Below are 26,890 nucleotides of genomic sequence, written 5' to 3'. Positions count from 1 at the left end.
GATGATGACACTTTCTCACCAATGCAATGGGAACTCGTCCTCACTCCATATGTGGTTAAAGATTGCAAGGATATGACATTGACAATCCACTGATAAGTGCTTGATCATTTGGCTGTGGACGCAGTCCGTCCATGGGGCTGTATCACGCCTAGGACACAGACAAATTCCCACCCACTGAATGGAGTGTTGTGTGTCTAGGTGGCAAGTAGTATAAGATAATTGCTTTTGCTCCACCCACTGTTTTAGGACATGAAAGGCAGATTAATAATTCTCAGACTCAGAGGCTCGAGCATAATGCAGAGCAAGATGTTCAGCAACGCCATCTGGGTAAGTGTAGACATGCAGATGTCTACAGAGAGATATCGGATCTTTGCCAAAAGCTGTGAAGGGGAGGTACATGGTCAAATGTTCGAAACATATGGTTTTCAGCATTCTCGTTTCTGTCATTTTGTTAGATGGGGACCTGGCAGGGAGCCATTTCAAGGCTCTGAGGTGATCCATCGAGAGGTGCCACTTATGGCACTGGACAGCCCGTCTATGATCTCTAACGACCTCTGCAAAATCTGATGACCACAAGGTACTGTCTTCTGTCGCGATGGGCCCAAGGAATAAGGGATCACCAGATCAGTTGCCAAAAGAATAGCTGTAGTTGTATTCTGGACTGCCTCACTGATATCTCCATGTCACGCAGAGCCAAGGGTGAGAGCAGAAGCAAAAGCACCCCAGTCAACACTGCTCACATCCCATCTGGGCTGGCATCCATTGGAGTGATGTTGAGGGAGGAACAGGAAGAGCGGGAAATGGTCACTACCACTTAGGTCATTGTGGACTCTCTAAAGAATGGATGGGAAAAGACAAGGGTTGCAAATGGAAATGGCAATGGCCAAGAAAGTTCCGTGTGCCACACTGAAGTGTGTGGGGATTCCAATATTCAAGAGGTGAAGGTCAAGTTGCGCCAGTCAGTTCTAGAGATCATGGCCAGTAATTGTGGTTCCACTGAACAAAGGGTTATGGGCACTGAAATCACTCAAGATTAGAAAAGGTGGACGGAGCTGTGAAGCCAATGCAAACATAATGTTCTGAGGCACTTCACCATCGCGACGGAGGTAAACATTGCAGATGGTAATATCCCGAAATGCCCTTACCTGAACAGCCACGGCCTCCAAAGGTGTATTAAGAGGCACAAGTTTGCTGTATAGCTTGTCCAGTACATATTTGCAAACTCTTCCCGACACCCTGTCATAGGTATCCATGAAGGGACAGGGTTCACTTTGTTGGAAACCAAGTCTCCTGGGCTATGCAGAAGGCATGGGAAGTGATTAAAAGATGTCGTAGCTCAGCCAGGTGGTGGAAAAAAACTGCTACAATTTCAGTGGAGAATAATGTTGTTACAATTTCAGTGGAAAATAATGTTGTTCGATGTGCTGTGAGGCCATGAAGGGACAAAGGAGGCAGGTTGTGCCCTAAGGTCGCCTGCTGGCACTGGTTGGGGGATTATGGTATATATTTTTTCTGGGTTCCACTGAGTTGTGCAAACCACACACTGGTGCAATCTACACCTTGGCCACAGGAGTGGAACAGCTGGATTGTAATGGTGCAAGGGCCACTGGATTGTCCTTCTTGGAAGACTTTTTCTTGTCTTTCCTCTCCTTAGACGAATTTGATGATTGCAAGGGCTTCTATGAATCAGTTTCAGGTAAAGATGATGATCATGAAGCCATGTGGCCAGCAGCCTGTGGCTCCTTCAGCCACTGGCTGGTGTCCAGTTGGAGACAGCGGAAACCTCGGAAAGAAGTGTCCCCCCAAGGTACCCCTTCCTGGAAAGAGAAGCCAAAGGAAGCTGATTTGTCTCCAGCTGGGAGGTGGGAACCAATGTCTCTGCTGGGCAGGAAGTCATCGATCCCATAGTAGATATGGGAGTAAGCAATAAGAGGGGAGCCTCCAACCATTGGGGCATGCATGGTTGAGTGGCCCTGAGGGGCCGGTGTAAAAGGTGAAATGGGTGGGAGTACCGTCTCCAAAGGAGGCAACATCATCATAGCTGTAGCATATTAGGTTGTTTTACATGTTGCATGCAAGAGCTCACACTTTTTCTTGGCCTTTTCATAGGTTAGTTCTTCCGGAGTCTTCTATTCTTGTATTTTCTTCTCTCTCTAGAAAACAGTGCAACCTGGTGAGCAGCAGAATGGTGCTTTACACAGGTGACACAGATCACAGATGGGGGGCAGGGGCACAAGGTGTGTTCGCACGCATTGCTCATCCCCATCCTCTACAAATGGGGCTAGCATTGTGATGTGAAGATATGTACCAGAATACCCTTTCAAGCACTTGAAGCACTGTGTGTGTGTGTGTGTGTGTGTGTGTGTGTGTGTGTGTGTGCGCGCGCGCGCGCGGGTGTGCGTGCGTGTGTGAAGGAAGAGGGAGGACACACAGTTTCACATGGTGTCAATTGACCACTAAATTGGTATACCATCATCTTGATCTTCTCAGGCAAAGAATCACTCTCAAAGGCCAATATGAAGGCACTAGTATCAACCCCTATGTAAACAACGGACAACGTGTACACCCCGTCGCTCAAAGTAGGCACGTAGTTCATCATCAGATTGCAAGAGCTGGTCATGATGGAAAATGACACCCTGAACCATAATTAGACTATAACGGGGAGTGACAGTCACCAGTACGTCACCCTTCTTGGTACAAGTGAGCAGCACTTATGACTAGGCAGGGGGTACTGCTTTGATCAAAATTGACCCACTTTTTATTTCAGAGATGGCTGCCACTATCCCAAACTCGTCTTCTAAGTTCTCCACAATTAATAAGGGCTCTGTGACCAAGAAGGAATTCCCATCAGCCCTTGTATTAACTAAGCTTTTTTTTTTTTGGGGGGGGGGGGGGGAGGGGGGTATTTTTCTGCTTGTGCCTTAGCCTTATGTTCTTCCCCTGACATAGCCAGTGAAGGGAAGGTTTTAGGGTCATATTTCCCTGTATAAAAGAGAACTTTCCTTCTGTAGAGACTGCTGGAGCCAAGAGCATTTTCCTTCCATAGACACAGCAGGGGCCATATCACCACAAGCAAGAGATAACTTCATCAACTTGATTTGCAGCTCATGGTGCCACCCATTCTGAACAGTGGCTCTTCCTAAGTGTGCCACCCAGCCTCAGCAACAGCTACCTGGCCAGTAATCTGTCACAGTCTGGGTCCCAAGTCATGATGGGCACATACTCCTTGTTACAAGTGGGGAGTTTTCAGCTCAGGTACCAACAGTGTGATGCCTGCACGTTCAGGGGTCTACCGTTCTGCGTAGGGAAGGGTGCAAAGATGGAAAGGAATAAAGGTGGAGCATACACCACTTCGGGTGACCTTCCCTGCACAATCCACACTTCTGGAGAATTTTGAAAATTGGTGGCAGGTCGAACTCAACAATGGAGACCATATGTTTATTTAAAGAAAAGTTGTAGAAGACTCCAGAAGCGGAAACTCGAGTCCCAATCATGAACCAGATCCAAGCAGGGTTTTCACCAACACAACCACCCAATGGAGAGGCAGAGAGGGAAAGAGACAGTGCAAGTATAAGCTTATAGCACAGAAAGGAAGTAATGCTGCATAGGCTGGGGACCCATGGTAGCCAAGCACATACTCACAAAAGAGTTGTGTGCCCCCTGGGAGGAGTTGTCTTGGGGTGAATGTGAGTTCTTTTGATTTTTGTGCAAAACTATGGCATTCAGTCCTCATTTCTTTGTTGCGTGCGTTTTGAGGGTGCGCAGATGCACACATCATAAAAGAGGTTGGAGTAAAAAGGTGAGGCTAGAAGAACTTTACAAGGGGCCATAGGCAATCTTACCAGAAAGTGTTTGTTAGTAATGCTTGCTGTGAGTCATATGGAAAGCTAATATGGTGGAATACCCAGTTTGTGAACCCAATAACAACGATGTTTTAGTTCCAATCACGGGAGAAATAAATATTACATGTTAACATAACACCCTTTAGCATAGTATTTTTTCAAAGTGGTGCAAAGACTGGAAATTTGCTTTAAATGTCCAGAAATGTAAAATTGTGCACTTCATTAAATGAAAAAAACATACTATCCTATGACTAAAGTATCAAAATGTCACAGATGGAATTGGGCAACTCATACAGAAGCCTGGGTGTAACACACTGTGGGGACATAAAATAGAATGATCACACAGGCTCATTCGTGGGTAAAGCAGGTGGCAGACTTTGGTTTATCAGTAGAATACTAGGGAAATGCATTTAGTCTACAAAGAAGATTGTTTATAAACCACTCACGCGACCCGTTCTAGAATACTGTCAAGTGTGTGGAACCCTTACCAAACAGGTTGTGTAAGCCGTGAAAGAGTGTCACAAAGATGCTGAAGAAACTGAACTGGCAAGTTCTTGAAAATAGATGTAAGCTAACCTGAGAAAGCCTACTTACAAAGTTTCAAGAAGTAGCTTTAAATGACCATAGGAACACTAGAAACCCCTACATATTGTCCACATGGGGATCATGATAAGATTAAGTTAATTATAGCATGCACAGGGGCACTCAATGCACAGGGGCACTCAAACAATCATTCTTCACACAATCTATGTGTGAGTGGAATGGGAAGAAACTCTAATACCTGGTACAATGGGATGTAACCTCTGCCATGCCCTTCACAGTAGTTTGCGGAGTATACATATAGGTGTAGATGTAGAGCTATTGTAGTGTGATGGAATTGAAGTGTCACAGAAAAAGACAGATACACAGGAAGCACGTAAGAAATTCATCATCATCATCATCTTGGACAGTTTCCAGCCACTGGCTGGGTCTGTCGGAAACACAAGCCTCTCCATCGTGTTCTGTCTTTCCACCATTCCCCCTCTTCCACCTTCGTCCAGTTCTCTCCTCTTCTCGTCACACATTTAAAACAAATTATTTAAAACAAATGTTATCACATTATTATGTTCTTGCAGATGTAGTCTGTATAAGCAACAAAATAATACTTTATTTTTACTGTACATAGATTTTGCTTCTTTTTATTTATGACACATATTAAAGGCCACTATTGACGCTTCGTAAATAAAAGGATGTGAAACATGTATAGCGTAAAAACAAACAACCTTTATTTAGCTGCATACATGGACCTCATCTACAAGAAAATAATAATACAGAAACAACTAAGAAAAACCAGAAAATGTAAAAATAACAACACCAAGATTTTATTGAAAACAAAGTATCAAACTAGGGCTTATACAATGTTGCTGCAGTCTTCATAAAATGCAGAAATAAATCCTTATTTTGACTGTATGTTTTGTGCCACACACATTCAACAAATAATATAAAAAATTTTTTGCTCTCTCTGGTTCCATGAAGAGATCTCCTTATGGAAGCTCAGGTGCCTTCAATGCTATATGTGTGTGCACCAGTTTTGGAACATTTAAATGTCACTTTATGAACCCTTCATTATTCAAGCATATGTACAACCTAAAGAAGTCAGAAATTACAGTCACTCCTGAATGGATGTAATCTTTGACAATATTGAGCACTAAGTCTGAGAACAACTCGTGAAGAAGCACTCTTGGATTCCTCTTTGGATTTCTCTGAAAATACACCCTCCTCTTTTTTTTTTTTTTTTACCTCTGGTAAATTTTCTTCTTCTGAGCAAAGCCTTATCGATCTCCATGACGACTCTGTTGTCACCAAGTTTCTCACATTCTTTGAAAAATACACTCCTGGAAATTGAAATAAGAACACCGTGAATTCATTGTCCCAGGAAGGGGAAACTTTATTAACACATTCCTGGGGTCAGATACATCACATGATCACACTGACAGAACCACAGGTCTCCACAGTACATCGACGTTGTCGCCAGTGGTCGGCGGAAGTTGCACGTGCCCGTCGACCTGGGACCGGACCGCAGCGACGCACGGATGCACGCCAAGACCGTAGAATCCTACGCAGTGCCGTAGGGGACCGCACCGCCACTTCCCAGCAAATTAGGGACACTGTTGCTCCTGGGGTATCGGCGAGGACCATTCGCAACCGTCTCCATGAAGCTGGGCTACGGTCCCGCACACCGTTAGGCCGTCTTCCGCTCACGCCCCAACATCGTGCAGCCCGCCTCCAGTGGTGTCGCGACAGGCGTGAATGGAGGGACGAATGGAGACGTGTCGTCTTCAGCGATGAGAGTCGCTTCTGCCTTGGTGCCAATGATGGTCGTATGCGTGTTTGGCGCCGTGCAGGTGAGCGCCACAATCAGGACTGCATACGACCGAGGCACACAGGGCCAACACCCGGCATCATGGTGTGGGGAGCGATCTCCTACACTGGCCGTCCACCACTGGTGATCGTCGAGGGGACACTGAATAGTGCACGGTACATCCAAACCGTCATCGAACCCATCGTTCTACCATTCCTAGACCGGCAAGGGAACTTGCTGTTCCAACAGGACAATGCACGTCCGCATGTATCCCGTGCCACCCAACGTGCTCTAGAAGGTGTAAGTCAACTACCCTGGCCAGCAAGATCTCCGGATCTGTCCCCCATTGAGCATGTTTGGGACTGGATGAAGCGTCGTCTCACGCGGTCTGCACGTCCAGCACGAACGCTGGTCCAACTGAGGCGCCAGGTGGAAATGGCATGGCAAGCCGTTCCACAGGGCTACATCCAGCATCTCTACGATCGTCTCCATGGGAGAATAGCAGCCTGCATTGCTGCGAAAGGTGGATATACACTGTACTAGTGCCGACATTGTGCATGCTCTGTTGCCTGTGTCTATGTGCCTGTGGTTCTGTCAGTGTGATCATGTGATGTATCTGACCCCAGGAATGTGTCAATAAAGTTTCCCCTTCCTGGGACAATGAATTCACGGTGTTCTTATTTCAATTTCCAGGAGTGTATTATGATATTTATTTATGTCATAAACATCCCCCCCCCCCCCCTGAAACACGGACTTTGCCGTTGGTGGGGATGCTTGCATGCCTCAGCAATACAGACAGCTGTACCATAGGTGCAACACTAACGGAGGGGTATCAGTTGAGAGGCCAGACAAACGTGTTATTCCTGAAGAGGGGCAGCAATCTTTTCAGTAGTTGCAGGGGCAACAGTCAGGACGATTGTCTGATCTGGCCTTGTAACATCAACCAAAACGGCCTTGCTGTTCTGGTACTGCAAATGGCTGAAAGCAAGGAGAAATTACAGCCATAATTTTTCCCAACGGCATGCTGCTTTATTGTATGATTAAATGACAATGGTGTCATCTTGGGTAAAATATTCTGGAAGTAAAATAGCCCCCATTCGGATCTCCGGGCAGGGACTACTCAGGAGGGCATTGTTATCTGGAGAAACAAAACTGGCATTCTACGGATCGGAGCATGGAATGTCGGATACCTTAATCGGGCTGACAGGTTAGAAAATTTAAAAAAGGAAATGGATAGGGAATTAGTGAAGTTCGGTGGCAGGAGAAACAAGACTTCTAGTCAGGCTAAAACAGGGTTATAAATACAAAACCAAATGGTAATGCAGGAGGTGGTTTAACAATCCGGAGGGGGGAGGGGGGGGGGGAGACAGAAAGCTACTACGAACTGTATAGTGAACACAGTATCATAGCCAAGATAGACACGAAGCCCATGCCTACCACAGTAGCACAAGTTTATATGCCAACCAGCTCTGCAGATGATGAGAGTGGGGAAATGTATGATGCGATAAAAGAAATTATTCAGATAGTTAAGGGAGGCGAAAATTTAACAGTCATGGGGTAATTCAGCTGTAGGAAAAGGAAGAGAAGGAAAGTAGTATGTGAATACCGACTGGGGTTAGGCATGAAAGAGGAAGCCGCCTGGTAGAATATACGTGGAAGAGGCCTGAAGACACTGGAAGGTTTCAGATAGATTATATAATTGTTTTTTAAGACAGAGATTTAGGAACCAGGTTTTAAATTGTAAGGCTTTTCAGTGGCAGATGTGGACTCTGACCACAATTTATTGGTTATGAACTGTAGATTAAAACTGAAGAAACTGCAAAATGGCAAGACTTTAAGGACATGGGTCCTGGATAAACTGAAAGAACCGGAAGTTGTAGACAGTTTCAGAGAGAGCATTAGGGAAGGGTTGACAAGGGGAAAGAAACATAGTAGAAGACGATTGGGTAGCTTTGAGAGATGAAATGGTGAAGGCAGCAGATGATTAAGCAGGTAAAAAGATGAGGACTAGTAGAAATCCTTGGGTAACAGAAGATATATTGACTTTAATTGATGAAAGGAGAAAATAAAAAAATGCAGTAAATGAAGCAGGCGGAAAGAAGTAAAACAAATGTCTCGAAAACGAGATTGACAGGAAGTGCAAACGGCTAAGCAGGGATGGCTAGAGGACAAATGTAAGGATGTAGAAGCGTATATCACAACGGGTAAGATAGATACTGCCTACAGGAAAATTAAAGAGACCTTGGGAGAAAAGAGAACCACCTGTATGAATATCAAAAGCTCTCATGGAAAACCAGTCCCAAACAAAGAAGGGGAAGCAGAAAGATGGAAGGAATATATGAAGGGTCTATACAATAATAATTTTTTTAAAAAAATCAGCAATGTATGATCAAAAGCTGCAAATTTTTAGATCAATTATTTTTTCAACACTAGTTGAGTACAAAAACAAAACTGCACTACAGTAAGCTGTTTATCTTTTGACGGCAACATTATGGAAACAGGAGAGGATGTAGATGAAGATAAAACGGGAGATATGATACTGCGTGAAGAGTTTGACAGAGCACTGAAAGACCTAAGTTGAAACAAGGCCCTGGGAGTAGATAACATTCCATTAGAACTACTGATAGCCTGGTAGCCTTGGGAGAGCCAGCCATGACAAAACTCTACCATCTGGTGAGCAACATGTATGAGACAGACAAAATACCTTCAGACTTCATGAAGAATATAATAATTCCATTTACAAAGAAAGTAGGTGTTGACAGGTGTGAAAATTACTAAACTATCAGTTCAGTAAGTCATGGTTGCAAATTACTGACACAAATTCTTTACAAACGAATGGAAAAACTGGTAGAAGCTGACCTCAGGGAAGATCAGTTTGGATTCCGTAGAAATGTTGGAACACGTGAGGCAATACTGGCCCCACAACTTATCTCAGAAGATAGGTTAAGGAAAGGCAAACCTATGTTCCTAGCATTTGTAGACTTAGAAAGAGCTTTTCACAATGCTGACTAGAACACTCTCTTTCAAATTCTGAAGATGGTAGGTGTAAAATACAGGGAGTGAAACCCTATTTATAATTTGTACAGAAACCAGATGGCAGTTATGAGAGTTGATGGGTACGACAGGGAAACAGTGGTTGAGAAGGGAGTGAGACAGAGTTGTAGCTTATCCTCAATGTTATTCAATCTATATTGAGCAAGCGGAACAGGAAACAAAAGAAAAATTTGGAGTAAAAATTAATATCCTTGGAGAAGAAATAAAAACTTTGAGGTTTACCGATGACATTGTAATTCTGTCAGAGACAGCAAAGGACATGGAAGAGCAGTTGAGCGGGGTGGATAGTGTCGAGAAAGGAGGATATAAGATGAACATCAACAGAAGCAAAACGAGGATAATGCAATGTAGTCGAATTAAATCAGGTGATGCTGAGGGAATTAGATAAGGAAATTAGCAACTTAAAAGTAGTAAACGAGTTTTGCTATTTGGGGAGCAAAATAACTTACATTGATTGAAGTAGAGAGGATATAAAGTGTTACTGGCTAGGGCAAGGGAAGCATTTCTGAAGAAGAGAAATCTGTTAACATTGAATATTGATTTACGTGTCAGGAAGTCTTTTCTTAAAGTATTTGTATGGAGTGTAGCCATGTATGGACATTAAATAGTTTAGACAAGAAGAGAATAGAGGGTTTCGAAATGTGGTGCTACAGAATAATGCTGAAGATTAGATGGGTAGATCACGTGACTAATGAGGAGGAACTGAATAGAATTGAGGAGAAGAGGAATTTGTAGTAAAACTTGACTACAAGAAGGGATCAGTTGGTAGGACACATTCTGAAGCATCACGTATTGGAGGGAAGTGTGGAGGGTAAAAATCATAGAGGGATATCAAGAGATGAATACACTAAGCAGATTCAGAAGGATGTAGGTTGCAGTTGTTATTCGGAGGTGAAGAGGTCTGCACAGGATAGAGTAGCCTGGAGAGCTGTATCAGATCAGTTGTGGACTGAAGACCACCACCACCACAACAACAACAACACATCAGGTCAATATATGGCCAAAAATAAATGTGTAGAAATAACGCAAGTACTTCATATTTTCCGGTTACAGCTTGTTATTCGCTTTACAAATACCTGTCTCCAATCGGCTACCACCAATTATACAAGCACAGGTATTGCCAATACTTGCACTATATCCTGAGCAAGAGTTGTGTGTGGATGGCTCACAGTAAAGTGTAGCCGTTGAGGTCTTACTGGGTGGAGGAGACAATAGGATGGCTTTTTACTGGTTTTTGTTGGACACTTATTCTTGATGTTAGGAGTCTAGGAAGAGTGAAGATGGTGCTAGCGAGCAGGGGGTGTGAGAGGTGAATATATGGGGTATGTTAGTGCAGGGAAGTTAGAATGAGACAACATTATGTTATGGATCTTCATTACAGCTCACTTCACAGACATGTCTGAGGCTAAAATTATCAATGATTGATTTCTTATGCTGCCTTGATTTTCTTGTGAATTTCTTTTTTATACAAGAGCCTAATGTACCTATTCACTCTTACAATCTCCAAACCTATTCAATGTTTGTTGACTAACTGTAATATTTTCTTAAAATGTTCCACTGTTTTCATACTTCCAGTCTTTTGTGTTCCTTGCATTAGGTTTTGAATTTTGCAGCAGTCAACTACATGTACACCAAAACTTTAGTAAGAGTACTTGTATACACTTCTGACATTGTCAGTGTTGGGTGTAGCAGTATGAACACTGAATATTTTGTTGACTGTCAAGATCGCTAAAATCATTTCTTCATACAGATTACCAGTTTTGGCAGTTCCCCGTTGCCATCTTCAGAACTGCAAAAGGTGGGACCAAAAATGCTAGATGCAGCAACTAACATGACAGCACACATAATTATAGCCAAGATCTGCAATACATAGAATAACAACGTACCTACATTTACATCATTACACAATCCTCCTGCTTCAATATAGTAATAATAATAATATCCATATATAATGTTTGTCCATGTTGGTATTGTGACTTATACTAGAAGTCAGCAAGTCAATTTTAAATAAAAGCCAGAATCAGGTAATGGAAACTCCAGGTAGGAATATCAACTATGTAGGAAAATACAGATCGCTACTTACTGTAAAGAAGACATGTCAAGTTGCAGACAGGACTTACATAAAGCTTTCGGCCACAGCCTTCATCAGTAAAAGAGAGACAAACACCATGCACACACACCAGCAAGCACACATGACTGCCAACTTCAGCATCTCGGGCCAGAATGCAACTATCAAGTGGGATGCAAGCAGCCATCTGGAGGGGTCAGGGAAGGCTAAGGGATAGTAGTGTACATGTGGGAAGAGAGACGAATGCCGTCTGGTGGAATGTGCAGGGACTAGACTGCCAACAGGTGCAGAGTCAGGAGGTTGTGGGGCAGGGAGGTGGGAAAAAAAAGGAACAAAATGTGAGGAGCAGGGAAAGACAGGCGGATGCGTTGGCAGAGGGCCGCAAATAAACAGGGTGGGAGATGAGAATGAGGAGGAGATGATGGGACAGAGGGGATGGAAACTGTTGGCTCTGAGCACTGTGGGACTTAACATCTGAGGTCATCAGTCCCCTAGAACTTAGAACTACTTAAACCTAACTGCCCTAAGAACATCACACACATCCATGCCCGAGGCAGGATTCGAACCTGCGACCGTAACGGTCGCACGGTTCCAGACTGAAGCGCCTAGAACCGCTCAGCCACTCTGGCTGGCTGGAAACTGTTGGGTGGGCACAGTACGTTACCATAGGCTGAGACCGGGATAATTAAAGGAGCGAAGAATGCGTTGTATGGATAACTCCCATCTGTGCAGTCCAGAAAAGCTGGTGGTGGAGGGATGGATTCAGATGGCTCGGGTAGTGAAGCAGCCATTGAAACCGAGACATCAAGACTGTGACTGATGCGTTTAGATAAATAACCACAAAATGTAAAAAGACCTGTACATAGTTTTTCTCATTTTTATAAAAGAAACTGTAATGTTAGTTTTTTTTTCCATATACCGTATTCCTGTCATTAGTTGGTGGTGGGTAAGTGAACCTTTCAAGCATACAACAATTCTGCCCACTTTCATGAAAAACAATGTATTATTGTCGCTGTTTTTTCCCATTTTATGAAAATTATTTAAACTGCATTTTGTTTTTATTGTATGTTACAACATTACTCACACTTTTTTTAAAAAAAATCAGCAATGTATGATCAAAAGCTGCAAATTTTTAGATCAATTATTTTTTCAACACTAGTTGAGTACAAAAACAAAACTGCACTACAGTAAGCTGTTTTATCTTTTTAGATGATAGTGGTGCTTAAACCCATTAATTTGACACTAAAAGGAACCCAGTTGGAGGCTTGTTTCGCTTACTATGGTTATAACTCGACAAGTCCAATATGGTGGACTTTCCCCAAAGTGCATTTTTTGGGAGTTTGATCTGAACACTGTACTGAATGTTTCTGCCAATTTTCAGCCAACCCCCCCCCCTTTTTTTTTTTAAATCCAACTTAATGTCTGATTTGAATGTATTTCAGGTCCCTGTACTGCTTGCATATCAGTGATGGGGCAGATATACTGTGGTTCACTCTCATTTGTATTTACACATCCCTCCCACAAGGATACCATCATATTAATTTGAGCTACCAATTCAGGAAGTGGGATGCACTGCACATGTAATTCATGCATTGCTTATGAACCATTACTCAACAATCCATGCAATCTTTTCTAAGCCTCAAGCAAACACTGACAGTGACCAAGATTTGAACTTGGGACCTTCGCCTTCGAGTGCTTTACTAACTGATAACAGTTGCTAGAGCACTTACATGCAAAAGGTAAAGTTCCTGAGTTTGAGTCTTGGTCCAGCACACAGTTTTAATCTGCCAGGAAGTTTCATATCAGTGCACACTCCACTGCAGAATGAAAAACTCATTCTGGAAACATTGACAGTGTTCCTGCATTCACATGCAATCTGTGCTCTGCAGAAATACTCATTTGGCATCAAGCCGTTTGCAACCCATATGGAAAGGATCATTTCAAAAAACACGGCTACTCAAATTGTTGTAGTCTGCCTATGCAGGCAACTCTTCACAGAAACCTTTTTCTATCTGCAGCAGGCCTACAATACTGATGATGTGGGCCCATCACCAAAAGTAAATTTACATATTATGATATTTATTTATGTCATTAAACGGCCCCCCGCATGAAACACGGACCTTGCCGTTGGTGGGGAGACTTGCGTGCCTCACACTTGGGTGCATAAAATATTTGGATAGTTCCATTTGTGGGACTTCTGGAGAATGATACTAACCTTTCTGCCGTTCTTTCTGTCACAGCGTTCCTTCAGATACAGAGCAGAGGAATTTTTATCAGAGACTGATTTGTTCCACAAGGTAACACACTGAGAGTTATTCTCTTCTGTATTGCTAATAACAACAGCTATGTCATTATTTGTGGAATTTTTCTATACTTGGCTTATTCCCCAACCCAGCAACAGCAAGATGTCAGCTGCAACTTATACTAAAGAGACTGGAGGAGTGGACTACATGAACCACAGAAACTGGTATAGGCATGCATATTCAAATACAGAGACATGTAAACAGGCAGAATATGGCATTGCAGTCAGCAATGCCTGTATAAGACAAGTGTCTGGCACAGTTCTTAGATTGGTTACTGCTACTACAATGGCAAGTTATCAAGATATAAGTGAGTTTTAACATGGTGTTATAGTTAGCACATGAGCAATGGGACACAGCATCTCCAATGTAGCAATGAAGTGAGGTTTTCCCGTACGGCCATTTCACGAGTGTACCATGAATATCAGGAATCCAGTAAAACATAAAATCTTCGACATTGCTGCGGCGGGGAAGAGATCCTGCAAGAGCAGGACCAACGATGACTGAAGATAAGTGCAATCCTCCTGCAAATTGGTGCAGATCTCAGTGCTGGACCACCAACAAGTGCCAATGTGCCAATCATTCAATGAAACATCATCGATAAGGGGCTTCCGGAACCGAAGGTCCACTCGTGTATCCTTGATGACGGTATGACACAAAGCTTTACACCTCGTCTGAGCACGTCAACACCGACATTGGACTCTCGATGACTGGATGTCTTGTTTCAAATTGTAGTGAGAAGATGGACATTTACGGGTATGGAGACAACCTTATGAATGCTTGGACCCTGCATGTCAGCAAGGGACTTTTCAAGCTGGTGGAGGCTCTGTAATGGTGTGGGATGTGTGCAGTTGGAATGAGTTGCTAATGAGTGGCTCCAGGAGCACTCTCCTGAGTTTAAAACAGTTCCACTGGCCACCAAACTCCCCAAACATGAATATTATTGAGCATACCTGGAATGTTTTGTGATGTGCTGTTCAGAAGAGATCTCCACCCCCTCGTACTCTTACAGATTTATGGACAGCACTGCAGGATTCATAGTGTCAACACCCTCAAGCACTATTTCAGACATTAGTCGAGTCCATACAATGTCGTGTTGCAGCACTTTTGCAAGCTCATGGGACCTATAACAATATTAGGCAGGTGTACCAGTTTCTTTGGCTCTTCAGTGTATAAAAATTTTAAGTTCTTGACATTTAAAACAATGTGCTTGGATTTCATCCATTCACGGCACTATGTAGTTCACCAACATGATCATTCCATGTGTCAGAGATTTGGTGCAGCTTCTGGGCCTAGTTTTCCAGAAAAGCCCTTGGAACTACCAGACTAGACAGACACGAAAGCACAGTCTCTCAAAGTGCTGAACACTTTAATGTGTCTCGGCCACAGATCAGGGGAGCTGACAATGTACTGACTCCACTTCTATAACAAAAGCCACGCACCTGGATCAGCAGGACCTTCAGGTTTAAGGATCTTATGTGCCCTACACAATGAGGGGATTAGGCCAGACACAAGTGTCTGAATAACCAGCTCCAGGCCTAGTATCTGCAAGAGGCTGATGAGTCTTAACCATCCAACCCATGGGAACTCCTCAGGGGCCACGCTTATTGTTTCTGGTTGACCCGCAGACACTACCAGTGTTCTGCCAGCACGTGCAGCTGTCCATGGAATTGGCTTCAACAAATTATCTACAAGTGACAGTCGTTTGAAATCAATGTGAAAGCAGAGCACACAGATCTAGGTGTGGATAAAGAATCAGTTATTTCCCACCCAGGGTTGGATTCATCATCCACCGTGGCTGCTATCCAGGCCCAGTATTATTTCACAATCAACAGACACAAGATAGTGAGACCTCCAGATTACATTTTAAAAATATTTTTCATAATAATTTAAATCAGCGTATCAAACTACAATGCTGGGTCTAAGTTACACTGTAGTTTATCCTGACTGTGTCCTCAATGTATGGTTAGCAAATGAATTCACTTTATGCAATGTAATGGTACAGGTAGACTTGATGGCTGTAGAACAGATGAGACTTTTTGAGATATGAAATTCCCCTTTTTATACGATTCCGCTGCAAACTATGCAATGTACATATCAAGAAGAGAGAGCAATCCCAGCACATCCTCCATGAGGTAGCATTCCGCTGGGTGGTAGGACATGTGGCAATTCAGGCATATGCAGCAGCCAAGGACACTTGTGCAGTTTTCATAGTTACTCAACATAATGCCCCTTTACAACCTTTCCTAGCAAAAAAAAAAAAAAAAAATGGATCCTGCATCACAGACAGAAAGTGTCGGTGGAAGCGGCAGATAAACTATGGTTAGTGAAATGAACAATCTAACTGTGGGACACATCCTTCCAGTCACAGAGATGGAATGAAGTGATATTAACATGCCTCCATATTGGACAAACTTCCCTGATACATGGATTTCTCCTCCAGTTAAAGAGCCCAACAGCCTGCAGTGCATGTTACATTCCTGTGACAGTACACCACATGTTAATAAATTTGTATTTTTATTTGCTAAATCGAGGACAGTCTCCTGTAAAACATTGCACTAACCACAATGCCGCTTACTGTGAATGCTGTTCTCAAGCACAGGTAGAGATAGTTGGCGTTTGTAAGCAGCTCAAAATCATCCTGACTACCATCAAGCAATTGTGAATGGGTGTACTGGGAGGACTACCGAGAGTCAAGTAGCAGAGGTACCACAGGTACCTCACGTACTATCCTCTCTGGTGGATTCTGTCTCTTCTACATGAAGTACTGTGTCTATCATTACTTGCACACTTGACTTGGGTGTAGGGTGTCCATTCCTCCCATTTTTCCAGGGACAGTCCTGTTTTTTACCAAAATGTCCCGCTGTCCCGAAAGTTTTTTTGGGGACGCTCATATGTCCCGTTTTTTTATGATTCCGCTTGGCTACAGTATTTTACGCTACTGGTAGTTTGACTTGCTATTAACTGCGCAATTATTTACGCTAGGAAGTGTGTGATGACTTTCAGCATACTCTAAACATGTATAAGTCCCATAGCACTCAGAGCCATGTACCGAACTGTCAAAAATCGCAAGTAATTTTAAACGCACTTTAGGTTACGAATAACAACGAAGATTTTTCTCTTCTAAATCGATCCACTGAATGTGTCCTTTCTGTCCAGAGATACTCTATACCACTGATACTTGCTCTCTGGCTTTCGTCATCACACTGTTAATGTTTTGCACTGTGCAATCACTGTTTCATTATGCCAAAACGAAAGTGTAATTTTAACAGCAATATAAAAAGCGAGTTTCCTTTTATCACTGGTAGTAGAGAAACTGTAGAATGTACATTGTGCAGATCAAAATTTGCTATTGGTCATGGTGGAAGGTCTGACATTGTGAATCACATTAAGACGAAGAAACATCGCATGAGTGATCAAACGAAAAGAGCAAATAAATGAGTGAGTGACTACTATGTAAACTTAAAATCAGTAACAGAAATGGATAGCCAATTGGTAGCACAAGAAGCTACGTTTCCATACCACAGTGCAATGCATAACCATAGCTTTAAGTCAATGGACTGTACTACAGCAGTTGTTAAAAAAACTTTTCAATCCTAAATTCACATGTGGACACACAAACTGTAATGCAATCACTTCAAATGTTATTGCACCGTATGCACCTCAGCAGGTTTTAAATGAACTGAAAAGTGCTTGATTCATTTCTGTAATGATTGATACATCGAATCATCTGGATTTGAAGTTGGTTCCTCTCTTGTCAGGTATTTTCACCCTGAAAATGGCATCACGGTGAAAGTGCTCGAACTGGTTAATTTAGCTGGAGAAACTTCAGATTTACTTCAGAATTATGTGCTGGAGGTTTTAAAGAAATATGATCTTGAGGGAAAGGTGATTGCAGTTTCTGCAGACAACACTAACACCAATTTTGGTGGTATGCAGAGGAAAGGGAAAAACAATTTGTTCTATAAACTGCAACGGAACACAGTGAATAGTATAGTAGGTGTTGGCTGTCCAGCACATGTGGTGCACAAATCCTTACAAACTGGCTCAGATTGCCTACCCATCGACTGTCAATTAATTGTAAACAAAATCTACCAGCATTTCCACATATATACAGTAAAGGTTGAATCTCTGAAGTCATTCTGTAAGTTTACTGTAACTGAATACAAGACTGTACTTGTGCACAGCAAGACAAGGTGGCTATTTCTGCTGCCAGTGTTGGAAAGAATTGTAGAGATATTTCCTGCTTTGAAATCATATTTCATTTCCCTTGATAAGTGTCCTTTTATCCTTAAACAATTCTTTGATAACCCTGTGTCCATTGTTCTACATTTTCTTGTTAGCCAGCTAAAACCTTATTCCACAACAATTAAATGTATTGAGAAACAAGAAATCACAATAGTGGAAGTTTATCAAGAAATAAACAAATTATTGGGCAAATTACAGTGTAGAAAATCTGAAAGATTTCTCACATCCTTTGTACGTAAGACTCTAAGAAGGCTGGAAGAAGAGGGTGAAATTACTGTACAACAATTTCATATTTATGCTGACATCTTCTATGACTCTTGCATTGAGTATATTAAAGAATGGTGTTTACAATTTCTCACACCTTTTAAAGCATTTGACTGCGTTAATATTGAAAAGGAGCAGCTACAGTGGAAGGATATTCAGAACTGTTGTGTTTTTGTTAAAAGTATTGTACCAAATTTTCCTGTTGATGAAGACGAAGTAGTTCGATGAATTTTCATGTGCACAGAACTTCATAAAAAGTGAAGAAGGAGACAAAGAAAGTGTTAGTGCAACGTGGTGTAAAATATTTGCTTATTTCAAAAGTAATAACATTAACATGAGAAACATTATTCATTTGGTGGAGTTTTGTCTGGCAATTCCTGGGTCAAATGCTGCTGTGGAATGTGTGTTTTCTTTAGTGAACTCTTTGTGGTCAGATGAAAAAAACAGAATGAAAGTTGAAACAGTGAGGGCCTTGCTCATTGTCAAAACACACTTTAATGGTGTATCGTTTACTGACTTTTATGATACAATTTCAAACGAAAATGCACTTCTTGATAAAGTACATAAAAGTGAAAAGTACGGTGATAGTGTGGCAGAATAATTGTAAAAAGTGATTTGGGATCATCTGAGTGCACGTTGTAAAGGTAAACTTGTATGTGTATTAAATTTAGTCAATACAATATTTATGTCCCGTTTTTTTCTTCATTGTCCCAGGTTTTTCTCTAATTTATTTTAAATGTCCCCTTTATCAATGAAAATGAAATGGACACCCTACTTGGGTGGCGTGGCAGTGGTAAGGCAAGGTATCATGTAGAGGGGAGATGGGGACCAAGTACAGCTCAAGTCTGTTATATGTATACCCCTTACCAAAAAGCTCAAGCTGCCATCTTCCACTGAAACTGAAGTTGATCCAGTGAGATTCACTTCAGTTGTTGGGAAACATGCTGTGTCCAGTGTCAAAACAGAGGCAAATGCAAAAGGGGATGGATCTATTACGTATTGGCAGCTCAAACACACTGAGAATAAGGGATAGCGGAAGTGTCCGATTGCACCCCTCTGCTTTGACCAATGACATCACCAATATGGCAGAAAAGACCGTTAACAACAACTCCCATACCGCTCCTACGACGTCATCACGTAAACATGACAACAAACACGAAAATAGATCGAAAAACCACCAAACAGATATTCCTCCAAAAATATAATGAAACTAACAGGACAAGCAGGGGAAATTGGGGGTTTTGGATGGGGTCAAACTAAATATAAACACACACCACTACACCAAATGACAAAAAACACTAAAATAACAAGACCCCACAACCTTCCCAAATTCCACTACACACAAAATCCACTGGAATCAATCACTTCGCTTGACCTATATAGGACAACAGAAACAACCGACACCACACTATAAATCTCAAAATTTTCACCACCACCACACTTAATCCTACCACAAAAGAAAACACCTAGGAAATCAAAATTGGAATCAAACACTTCCCTCAACCTATATAGGTCAACAGCAACTAACGATACAAAACCAGCCACAGCCACATCCACACCGTGCAATCAAACACTTCTCTAAAGTAATACATGTAAACAGCAAAGCAAATCACCAATATAACAAGCAAACAACTCACAAACACCCCACCAACCATTTAAATAAATAAATAAATAAATAAAAAAAGTCAACTTACCACTAAAAAGCTCCGGCGCAGCCATCAAGGTCAGACACCACAAACACACACACACACACACACACACACACACACACACACACACACAGGTGCGTGCGTGCATGTACAAACAAAAACATTCGTACAGGTCCCCGTATCATAATTTTTAAACTCAACACTGTGGTTCACTACTAAAAGATTGTACCCCTGCTGACCCAACCCCCTATAAGATGAAAACGGATCTGAGACTATAGTGGTACCCTCTTCAATAAAATGTTCAATCAATCTCACTAATTACCTTTCTGTCCGGCCCTCCAGAACCCTACATACACATTCTGAACCCCCCACCCATAAACCAACCAAAGACTTACACCTCTCATTCTTTCTCTTCCCAAACTACGACTCATCAATCTCCACAACACCAGGCCCACCCAACCTACCCCTGTACTTAATATATTCAGAACATACCTCACGACAATAAGAATACCAATCAAGCACTGTTCTGTCATTCACACCCACCTCATGCGTACAGATATTGTGAGAGGATTTATAAGAAACATGATGCATCATTAACACAATTTCTCGCATGCCCAACCTAGACTTCTCAAACCAGGATCCTCGCCTAATCAAGTGCTGTAAGTTATCCTTAAGACATCTCTACATACAGCTGCCCCTGGTCCGAGATGCCGGAACTTCAGTAAGCCTCATTTCTTCACGACATACTGAACACTTCATGACTTCAGGCAACAGGCCGAATAGCTGAAGAAATTTTATTAGAGACAACGCACTGTCCCCCATCATCACCAAAAACCGAAAACTGTTGACCTTGTCAGTCATATCCATACCTGCCATAGACAAAGCAATTTACCAAAATTCACACACAACGAACAGAAAAAAATTACAATAACGTCAACATAACGAAACCAAAATCGTTAACTCACTGAAAAATATTCCGCTGAAAACACACTCACCTCCAATACTACATAGGCCTACGTGCAATGCTACCACACGAATGAACCCCATATGCCACATAACACGCTACCCATAAACACACCAGCAGAGAGAACCACCGACTGCAACAATACGCTACCCATAAACACGCCACACAAGCAAACTAAACCAAAAACATCACCTAACATACAACACATAAACACACCACCATAGAGCACCACTGATCACATCAAAATGACACCTACAAACCCACCACTCTCACAAACTAAACTCCATGCCGTCGTAACGTCACACACCACAACAGCCTTATGTGACGGGTCAAAGACGACGGGTGGAATCGGACGCTTGACCTGAGAATAATGGCACCAACATGTTGATGAGGCTGTTTTGGTAACTGTTAAGGGAACTAGGTTTAACTAACTGCAAAATGTGGCACACAGAGCAACACATGATGCCTGTCATCTAAGTGATGAGGTCATACATGTATCATTCCAATTACTGACAGAGGAGATTGAAAAGACCAGCATTGCTCGCAGTGTTCCAACAAACCTCATAATCTGCAACATTGTTCCTGACCTAATAGAGCCTCCTTGTTTTGAGTGGGATGAAAGACATGAAGTTATGAGACTAGATTGCAATATTATAGAGTTGAGTCATAGGGTAAAGAACTGTAGGGCCTCCCTAAAGGGGTAGGTATGCATTAATCATCAAAGCCTGCTATCCAGGTGCTGTGAGGGGTGCACATAGGAGTTTTTTTTCTGTAGATCATGTGACACACTATCCAGTCCAGGTAACAAGACCCTGAAGTAGCAGTGTAAGATCCAAAGAAATGCCCCTCAACAACTGAGAGCATTAACACCCTTGTGATTAACCACAGAATCATTCACAACAAAGTGTCAAACTTTGTAGTGTTCCTAAAAAAGTAGTGGATATCACAAAGTACCAAGATACAAAAAGCTGGTTAAAACATGAAATTCATAGCAGTAAGAGTTTTAGGGAAAATTTAACAGTAAATGGATAAACTAAGAGGAAATGGAAGTGGTGTATTTGTCACAGGAGATAAGAAACTCAAATGTAACAAGATAGAAAGTGAAGCTGCATGTAAGATTGTTTGTTAGAACCAGTCATGACTGGAGAGTCATGCCACACAGTTTTAAAGAAACAAATACTACTGCATAACATGCACAAAACAAAATGTAGTGTTATAGACAGAGGGATGCTGAATGAAATGCATTTGGCTGTCAAGCCTTCAACGTATCTCTAAGGAAATCCAAATAGGCCTAAGTCCTAGTCTGTATAATGGCCAATAATGGTGTCAAAATTTTAATGTCCATAGACTTGAGGAAATGACAGGAATTGCAAGGGAGGATAGCAACGCAAAAGCAGAAAGGCTGAGCTCCATTTTCAAATGTTACTTTATAACTCACTGCAAAAATGAGTGATACTGTTATTAGTGTCAGTGGTGTTGAGAAATAACTGAAATCACTAAAACTGAAGAAAGTTCAGGGTCTTATGGAATATCTATCAGATTCTATACCAAATTTGTGGTGAGTTAGACCCACTTTTAACTGTAATATACTGAACCTCCTCTAACAAAAAAACACGCAAAGTAGTTTGAAGAACAAACCTGTCTACCAGAAGGGCAGTACAAGTGATTCACGAAATTATCGACCAATATCCTTAAAATATAATTGACATAAAATCTTGGAATACTTTCTGATTAGACTAATGAAAATGTACATCTTTCCCAAGCTCTATACATGAATGGAATAGGAAGAAGCCCTAGTAACAGCTGGAAGTACTCTCTGCCACATACACTCCTGGAAATTGAAATAAGAACACCGTGAATTCATTGTCCCAGGAAGGGGAAACTTTATTGACACATTCCTGGGGTCAGATACATCACATGATCACACTGACAGAACCACAGGCACATAGACACAGGCAACAGAGCATGCACAATGTCGGCACTAGTACAGTGTATATCCACCTTTCGCAGCAATGCAGGCTGCTATTCTCCCATGGAGACGATCGTAGAGATGCTGGATGTAGTCCTGTGGAACGGCTTGCCATGCCATTTCCACCTGGCGCCTCAGTTGGACCAGCGTTCGTGCTGGACGTGCAGACCGCGTGAGACGACGCTTCATCCAGTCCCAAACATGCTCAATGGGGGACAGATCCGGAGATCTTGCTGGCCAGGGTAGTTGACTTACACCTTCTAGAGCACGTTGGGTGGCACGGGATACATGCGGACGTGCATTGTCCTGTTGGAACAGCAAGTTCCCTTGCCGGTCTAGGAATGGTAGAACGATGGGTTCGATGACGGTTTGGATGTACCGTGCACTATTCAGTGTCCCCTCGACGATCACCAGTGGTGTACGGCCAGTGTAAGAGATCGCTCCCCACACCATGATGCCGGGTGTTGGCCCTGTGTGCCTCGGTCGTATGCAGTCCTGATTGTGGCGCTCACCTACACGGTGCCAAACACGCATACGACCATCATTGGCACCAAGGCAGAAGCGACTCTCATCGCTGAAGACGACACGTCTCCATTCGTCCCTCCATTCACGCCTGTCGCGACACCACTGGAGGCGGGCTGCACGATGTTGGGGCGTGAGCGGAAGACGGCCTAACGGTGTGCGGGACCGTAGCCCAGCTTCATGGAGACGGTTGCGAATGGTCCTCGCCGATACCCCAGGAGCAACAGTGTCCCTAATTTGCTGGGAAGTGGCGGTGCGGTCCCCTACGGCACTGCGTAGGATCCTACGGTCTTGGCGTGCATCCGTGCGTCGCTGCGGTCCAGTCCCAGGTCGACGGGCACGTGCACCTTCCGCCGACCACTGGCGACAACATCGATGTACTGTGGAGACCTCACGCCCCACGTGTTGAGCAATTCGGCGGTACGTCCACCCGGCCTCCCGCATGCCCACTATACGCCCTCGCTCAAAGTCCGTCAACTGCACATACGGTTCACGTCCACGCTGTCGCGGCATGCTACCAGTGTTAAAGACTGTGATGGAGCTCCGTATGCCACGGCAAACTGGCTGACACTGACGGCGGCGGTGCACAAATGCTGCGCAGCTAGCGCCATTCGACGGCCAACACCGCGGTTCCTGGTGTGTCCGCTGTGCCGTGCGTTTGATCATTGCTTGTACAGCCCTCTCGCAGTGTCCGGAGCAAGTATGGTGGGTCTGACACACCGGTGTCAATGTGTTCTTTTTTCCATTTCCAGGAGTGTATTTTACAGCTGAATGCAGGGTACAGTGGTAGGGACAGAAATTGAAATGGGTTAAGCAAGGGGTGTATGCCAGTAAAATTATTGTCAGCAGTCCTAGAGAAAGTTTTCCAATCCTTACAACTCAAAAAAGTAAACAGGAATATATCTGAAACACCTTCATTTTACTGATGACACTGCACTCTTTGTCTCTACTGCAGACAATCTTGAATCACAAATGAAGCTGTAACTTAATTGAGGAAGTTTGAAAGTGGACTTGAAAACAAATTACATCAAGATTAATATAATGTACAACCAACATAACAAAATGAAAAGAGTACTAATTAATAATGACGTCACAGAACCAGTTCATGATTGTTTTGTATTTTGGGTAGCAAGAAAAACAGAACAGCAAAACTGCATAGAATGCTTTTGGTAAACTACAAATATTCAAATTTGTAAAAACTAAGTTCCAATGGAAAATTTACCATATCTATGCATTACAGAACACGTATGGGCAGTATATTTGAAAAGTAGAGTATGAAAGAGAGAGCACTTTGCAGCAGGTATGTTATTAGTAGAGGCACTCAGATGTCGAATTTCAATTTCAGGAATATTATTTGTTGAAAGTTGATCTGTGGAGTAAGACGCCACATACCTGACATTCAGTTGTGATAGTCATGTGACGAACCTAGTGACAGTTGATGTACCATAAGGCATTGGTTATCTGCAAAAAATATACTATTTTGACAGATATATTAACGGTCCCCACAGTCAAAAGTGAATGAAAATGGTAAAGGTTGCTCTGCAAGCACTAGTTATGGTTTCATATGGTGATGCTGTGGGGACAGTGTTGGGAGTCCATCTGGTGCAGAACATAGTTTGACAAATCTAGCCTGGTAATCGATAATTTACTTCATTTAAATAAATCTGTCAGTGACTTTATAACCATAAGATGAGCATTAGCAAACATTCTGTTACTGATAAGTTTTCTTTTTGCAGAGAAGTGTATTCTAGGAATTAAGTATAGGTGACAGAGAGGAGAAACTTGTATCTTTTTTTTTAAACATTGTCTATTGGTGGTTGATGGACATTACTGAGTAGACGTTAGCTATGTAGGTAAAAGGATACAATTACATTCTTTATATTTTCTAACTGACTTGTTATTTTTCTGATATCAGAGATTCATCTTTGGTGGGTATCATGGACTTCATTGTGCCTGTATCGGTTGCATGAAATTTTCAACCAGCATGTGATTAGTTTCATATGTTTATCTATTTTTACTGAAGTCACCGTTTTGTCATTAGCTGTTTATCAACACAGGTCAAGCAGATTTATTGATGCCAATAGTTGTATTTTAGTGAAAACTGGTGTTTCTTTGCCAGAAGGTACCATGGTGACGACTTAGCTGAAGATGAAAATAATTTTGTGATGTTTGTGGGGGATTTATGCAGTATGGGATTTGTGGGTTTTTAATTTTTGGATTTGATTGGTGTGTTAGGGGTGGGGAAATCTTTTGTTAGGTTTGGCTAAGAGCAAAACCACAGATTCTCACACGAGTAATCCATTAATTCAATATTAATTTTTTGGTGATTTTAAATATATTATTTTATACGACATTATTACTGCTATGTGTTTGTTATCATTGCATGAATACCCACCATACTGAATGTAGAGATGAGATGACTGACTGCTATTTTGATGATATCACACGCCAAAGCCAATGCCTGGTATCGAACATTTTGGCTTATAATGTTAATGAAAAAAACACTTTCAGTGAAACAATTCAGAAACTTGTCAGTGCGCATGGGGACAGAGGGCGTGGGTCTAAATACAAATACACCCGGCCGTCATTTTAAAACTATAATGACTATGAACTAGAAGTGGGCATGATTGTAACTGTGAATGGATGTAGCTGGCTCATACCAATAGACAAAGACGATAACATACTGGAAACTGCGTAGCTGACATCAGAAAACATGAAGGAGCAACATGGATGCATACAGCCAAATATGGAATGGGAGGCCTTTATCCAACAGGAAATTGCGTTGGCTGATGGTAATATATTCACGATTAAAAAAAAAAAATCCACTATCCCTCGTAGCACAGTATCTTGGACTACTGATTGCAATGTGCATTTTGTGTATGATGGGTATACAACGTCAATCAGACTTGCTCAAGCATGGAGTTACAATAGTGTCAAAATATCTGAGGGCAGGTAATACATGATGCCTCATAAGCACTAAAACAGCACTGTAGAGGGTGAAATTGCTGTGACGTACGTACAAACCTTTAAAACAAATATTGGTGTTTAGTGAAGGCCGATCTCCACAAACTGCTGCAGAAAATTTTCAAATAGGATTCACACTCCTTTAGAGAATAAGAGTACTTTGTATTAAAGCTATGAGCAACAAAAGGACATAACATAATGTAAAATGAGCCACATTTGGAGGCACGAATTATTATCAGTCACCACCACATCACATCCCGGGTATTTACGCAAAGAAATGACAACAGCAAATTGATTTGCGGTAGTAAGTGAATGTCAAATGATTCATGACTTCATTGTCAATTCAGAGACGAAGAACGTTTTATGTTACGAACTACTAAACAAAACATGCTTACAATAACATTACCTTCGCGTCGTTTACGTGGCCACCAATAATAAGTTCCTGGTATGAGAAGTAACGCCAAAAATGACAATAAAAAGTAGAAAAACGTTCCACCGCTTTCATCATACTGAAATTTTTGTCCACCCATTAAAAAAACTACTATAAACTGCTTTCAGTGTCACTTAAGCTCAGTTTGTTGTGGGCCTCACACGTACCAAAGACGTTAGACGTAACGGTACACCAACGTGTCCGCAATACCTGGCCGTCTCACAGCTGGCACTCTGGTTGTCATTAAATTTTTCGTGAATACTACGTCTCGATAT

At 42.2% G+C, this 26,890-nt stretch overlaps 1 protein-coding gene across 1 annotated transcript in view; it reads right to left on the bottom strand.

Moving 5' to 3' along the window:
* LOC126203768 (translocation protein SEC63 homolog) overlaps positions 1–26,808 on the bottom strand; it is a 190,379-nt gene extending 163,571 nt beyond the window's left edge. Inside the window, exon 1 of the mRNA XM_049938137.1 lies at positions 26,592–26,808. Within this exon, the coding sequence (XP_049794094.1) occupies positions 26,592–26,715 (124 nt within the window). The 5' untranslated portion in view covers positions 26,716–26,808. The remainder of the gene's footprint in view (positions 1–26,591) is intronic.
* Positions 26,809–26,890: the final 82 nt, after the last annotated feature.

This window comes from Schistocerca nitens, chromosome 9 (genome assembly GCF_023898315.1).
Source record: "Schistocerca nitens isolate TAMUIC-IGC-003100 chromosome 9, iqSchNite1.1, whole genome shotgun sequence".
Classification (NCBI taxonomy): Eukaryota; Metazoa; Arthropoda; class Insecta; order Orthoptera; family Acrididae; genus Schistocerca; species Schistocerca nitens.
The sequence above is the reverse complement of the archived record's forward strand: the minus strand, read 5'-3'. Positions and strand labels throughout refer to the sequence as shown.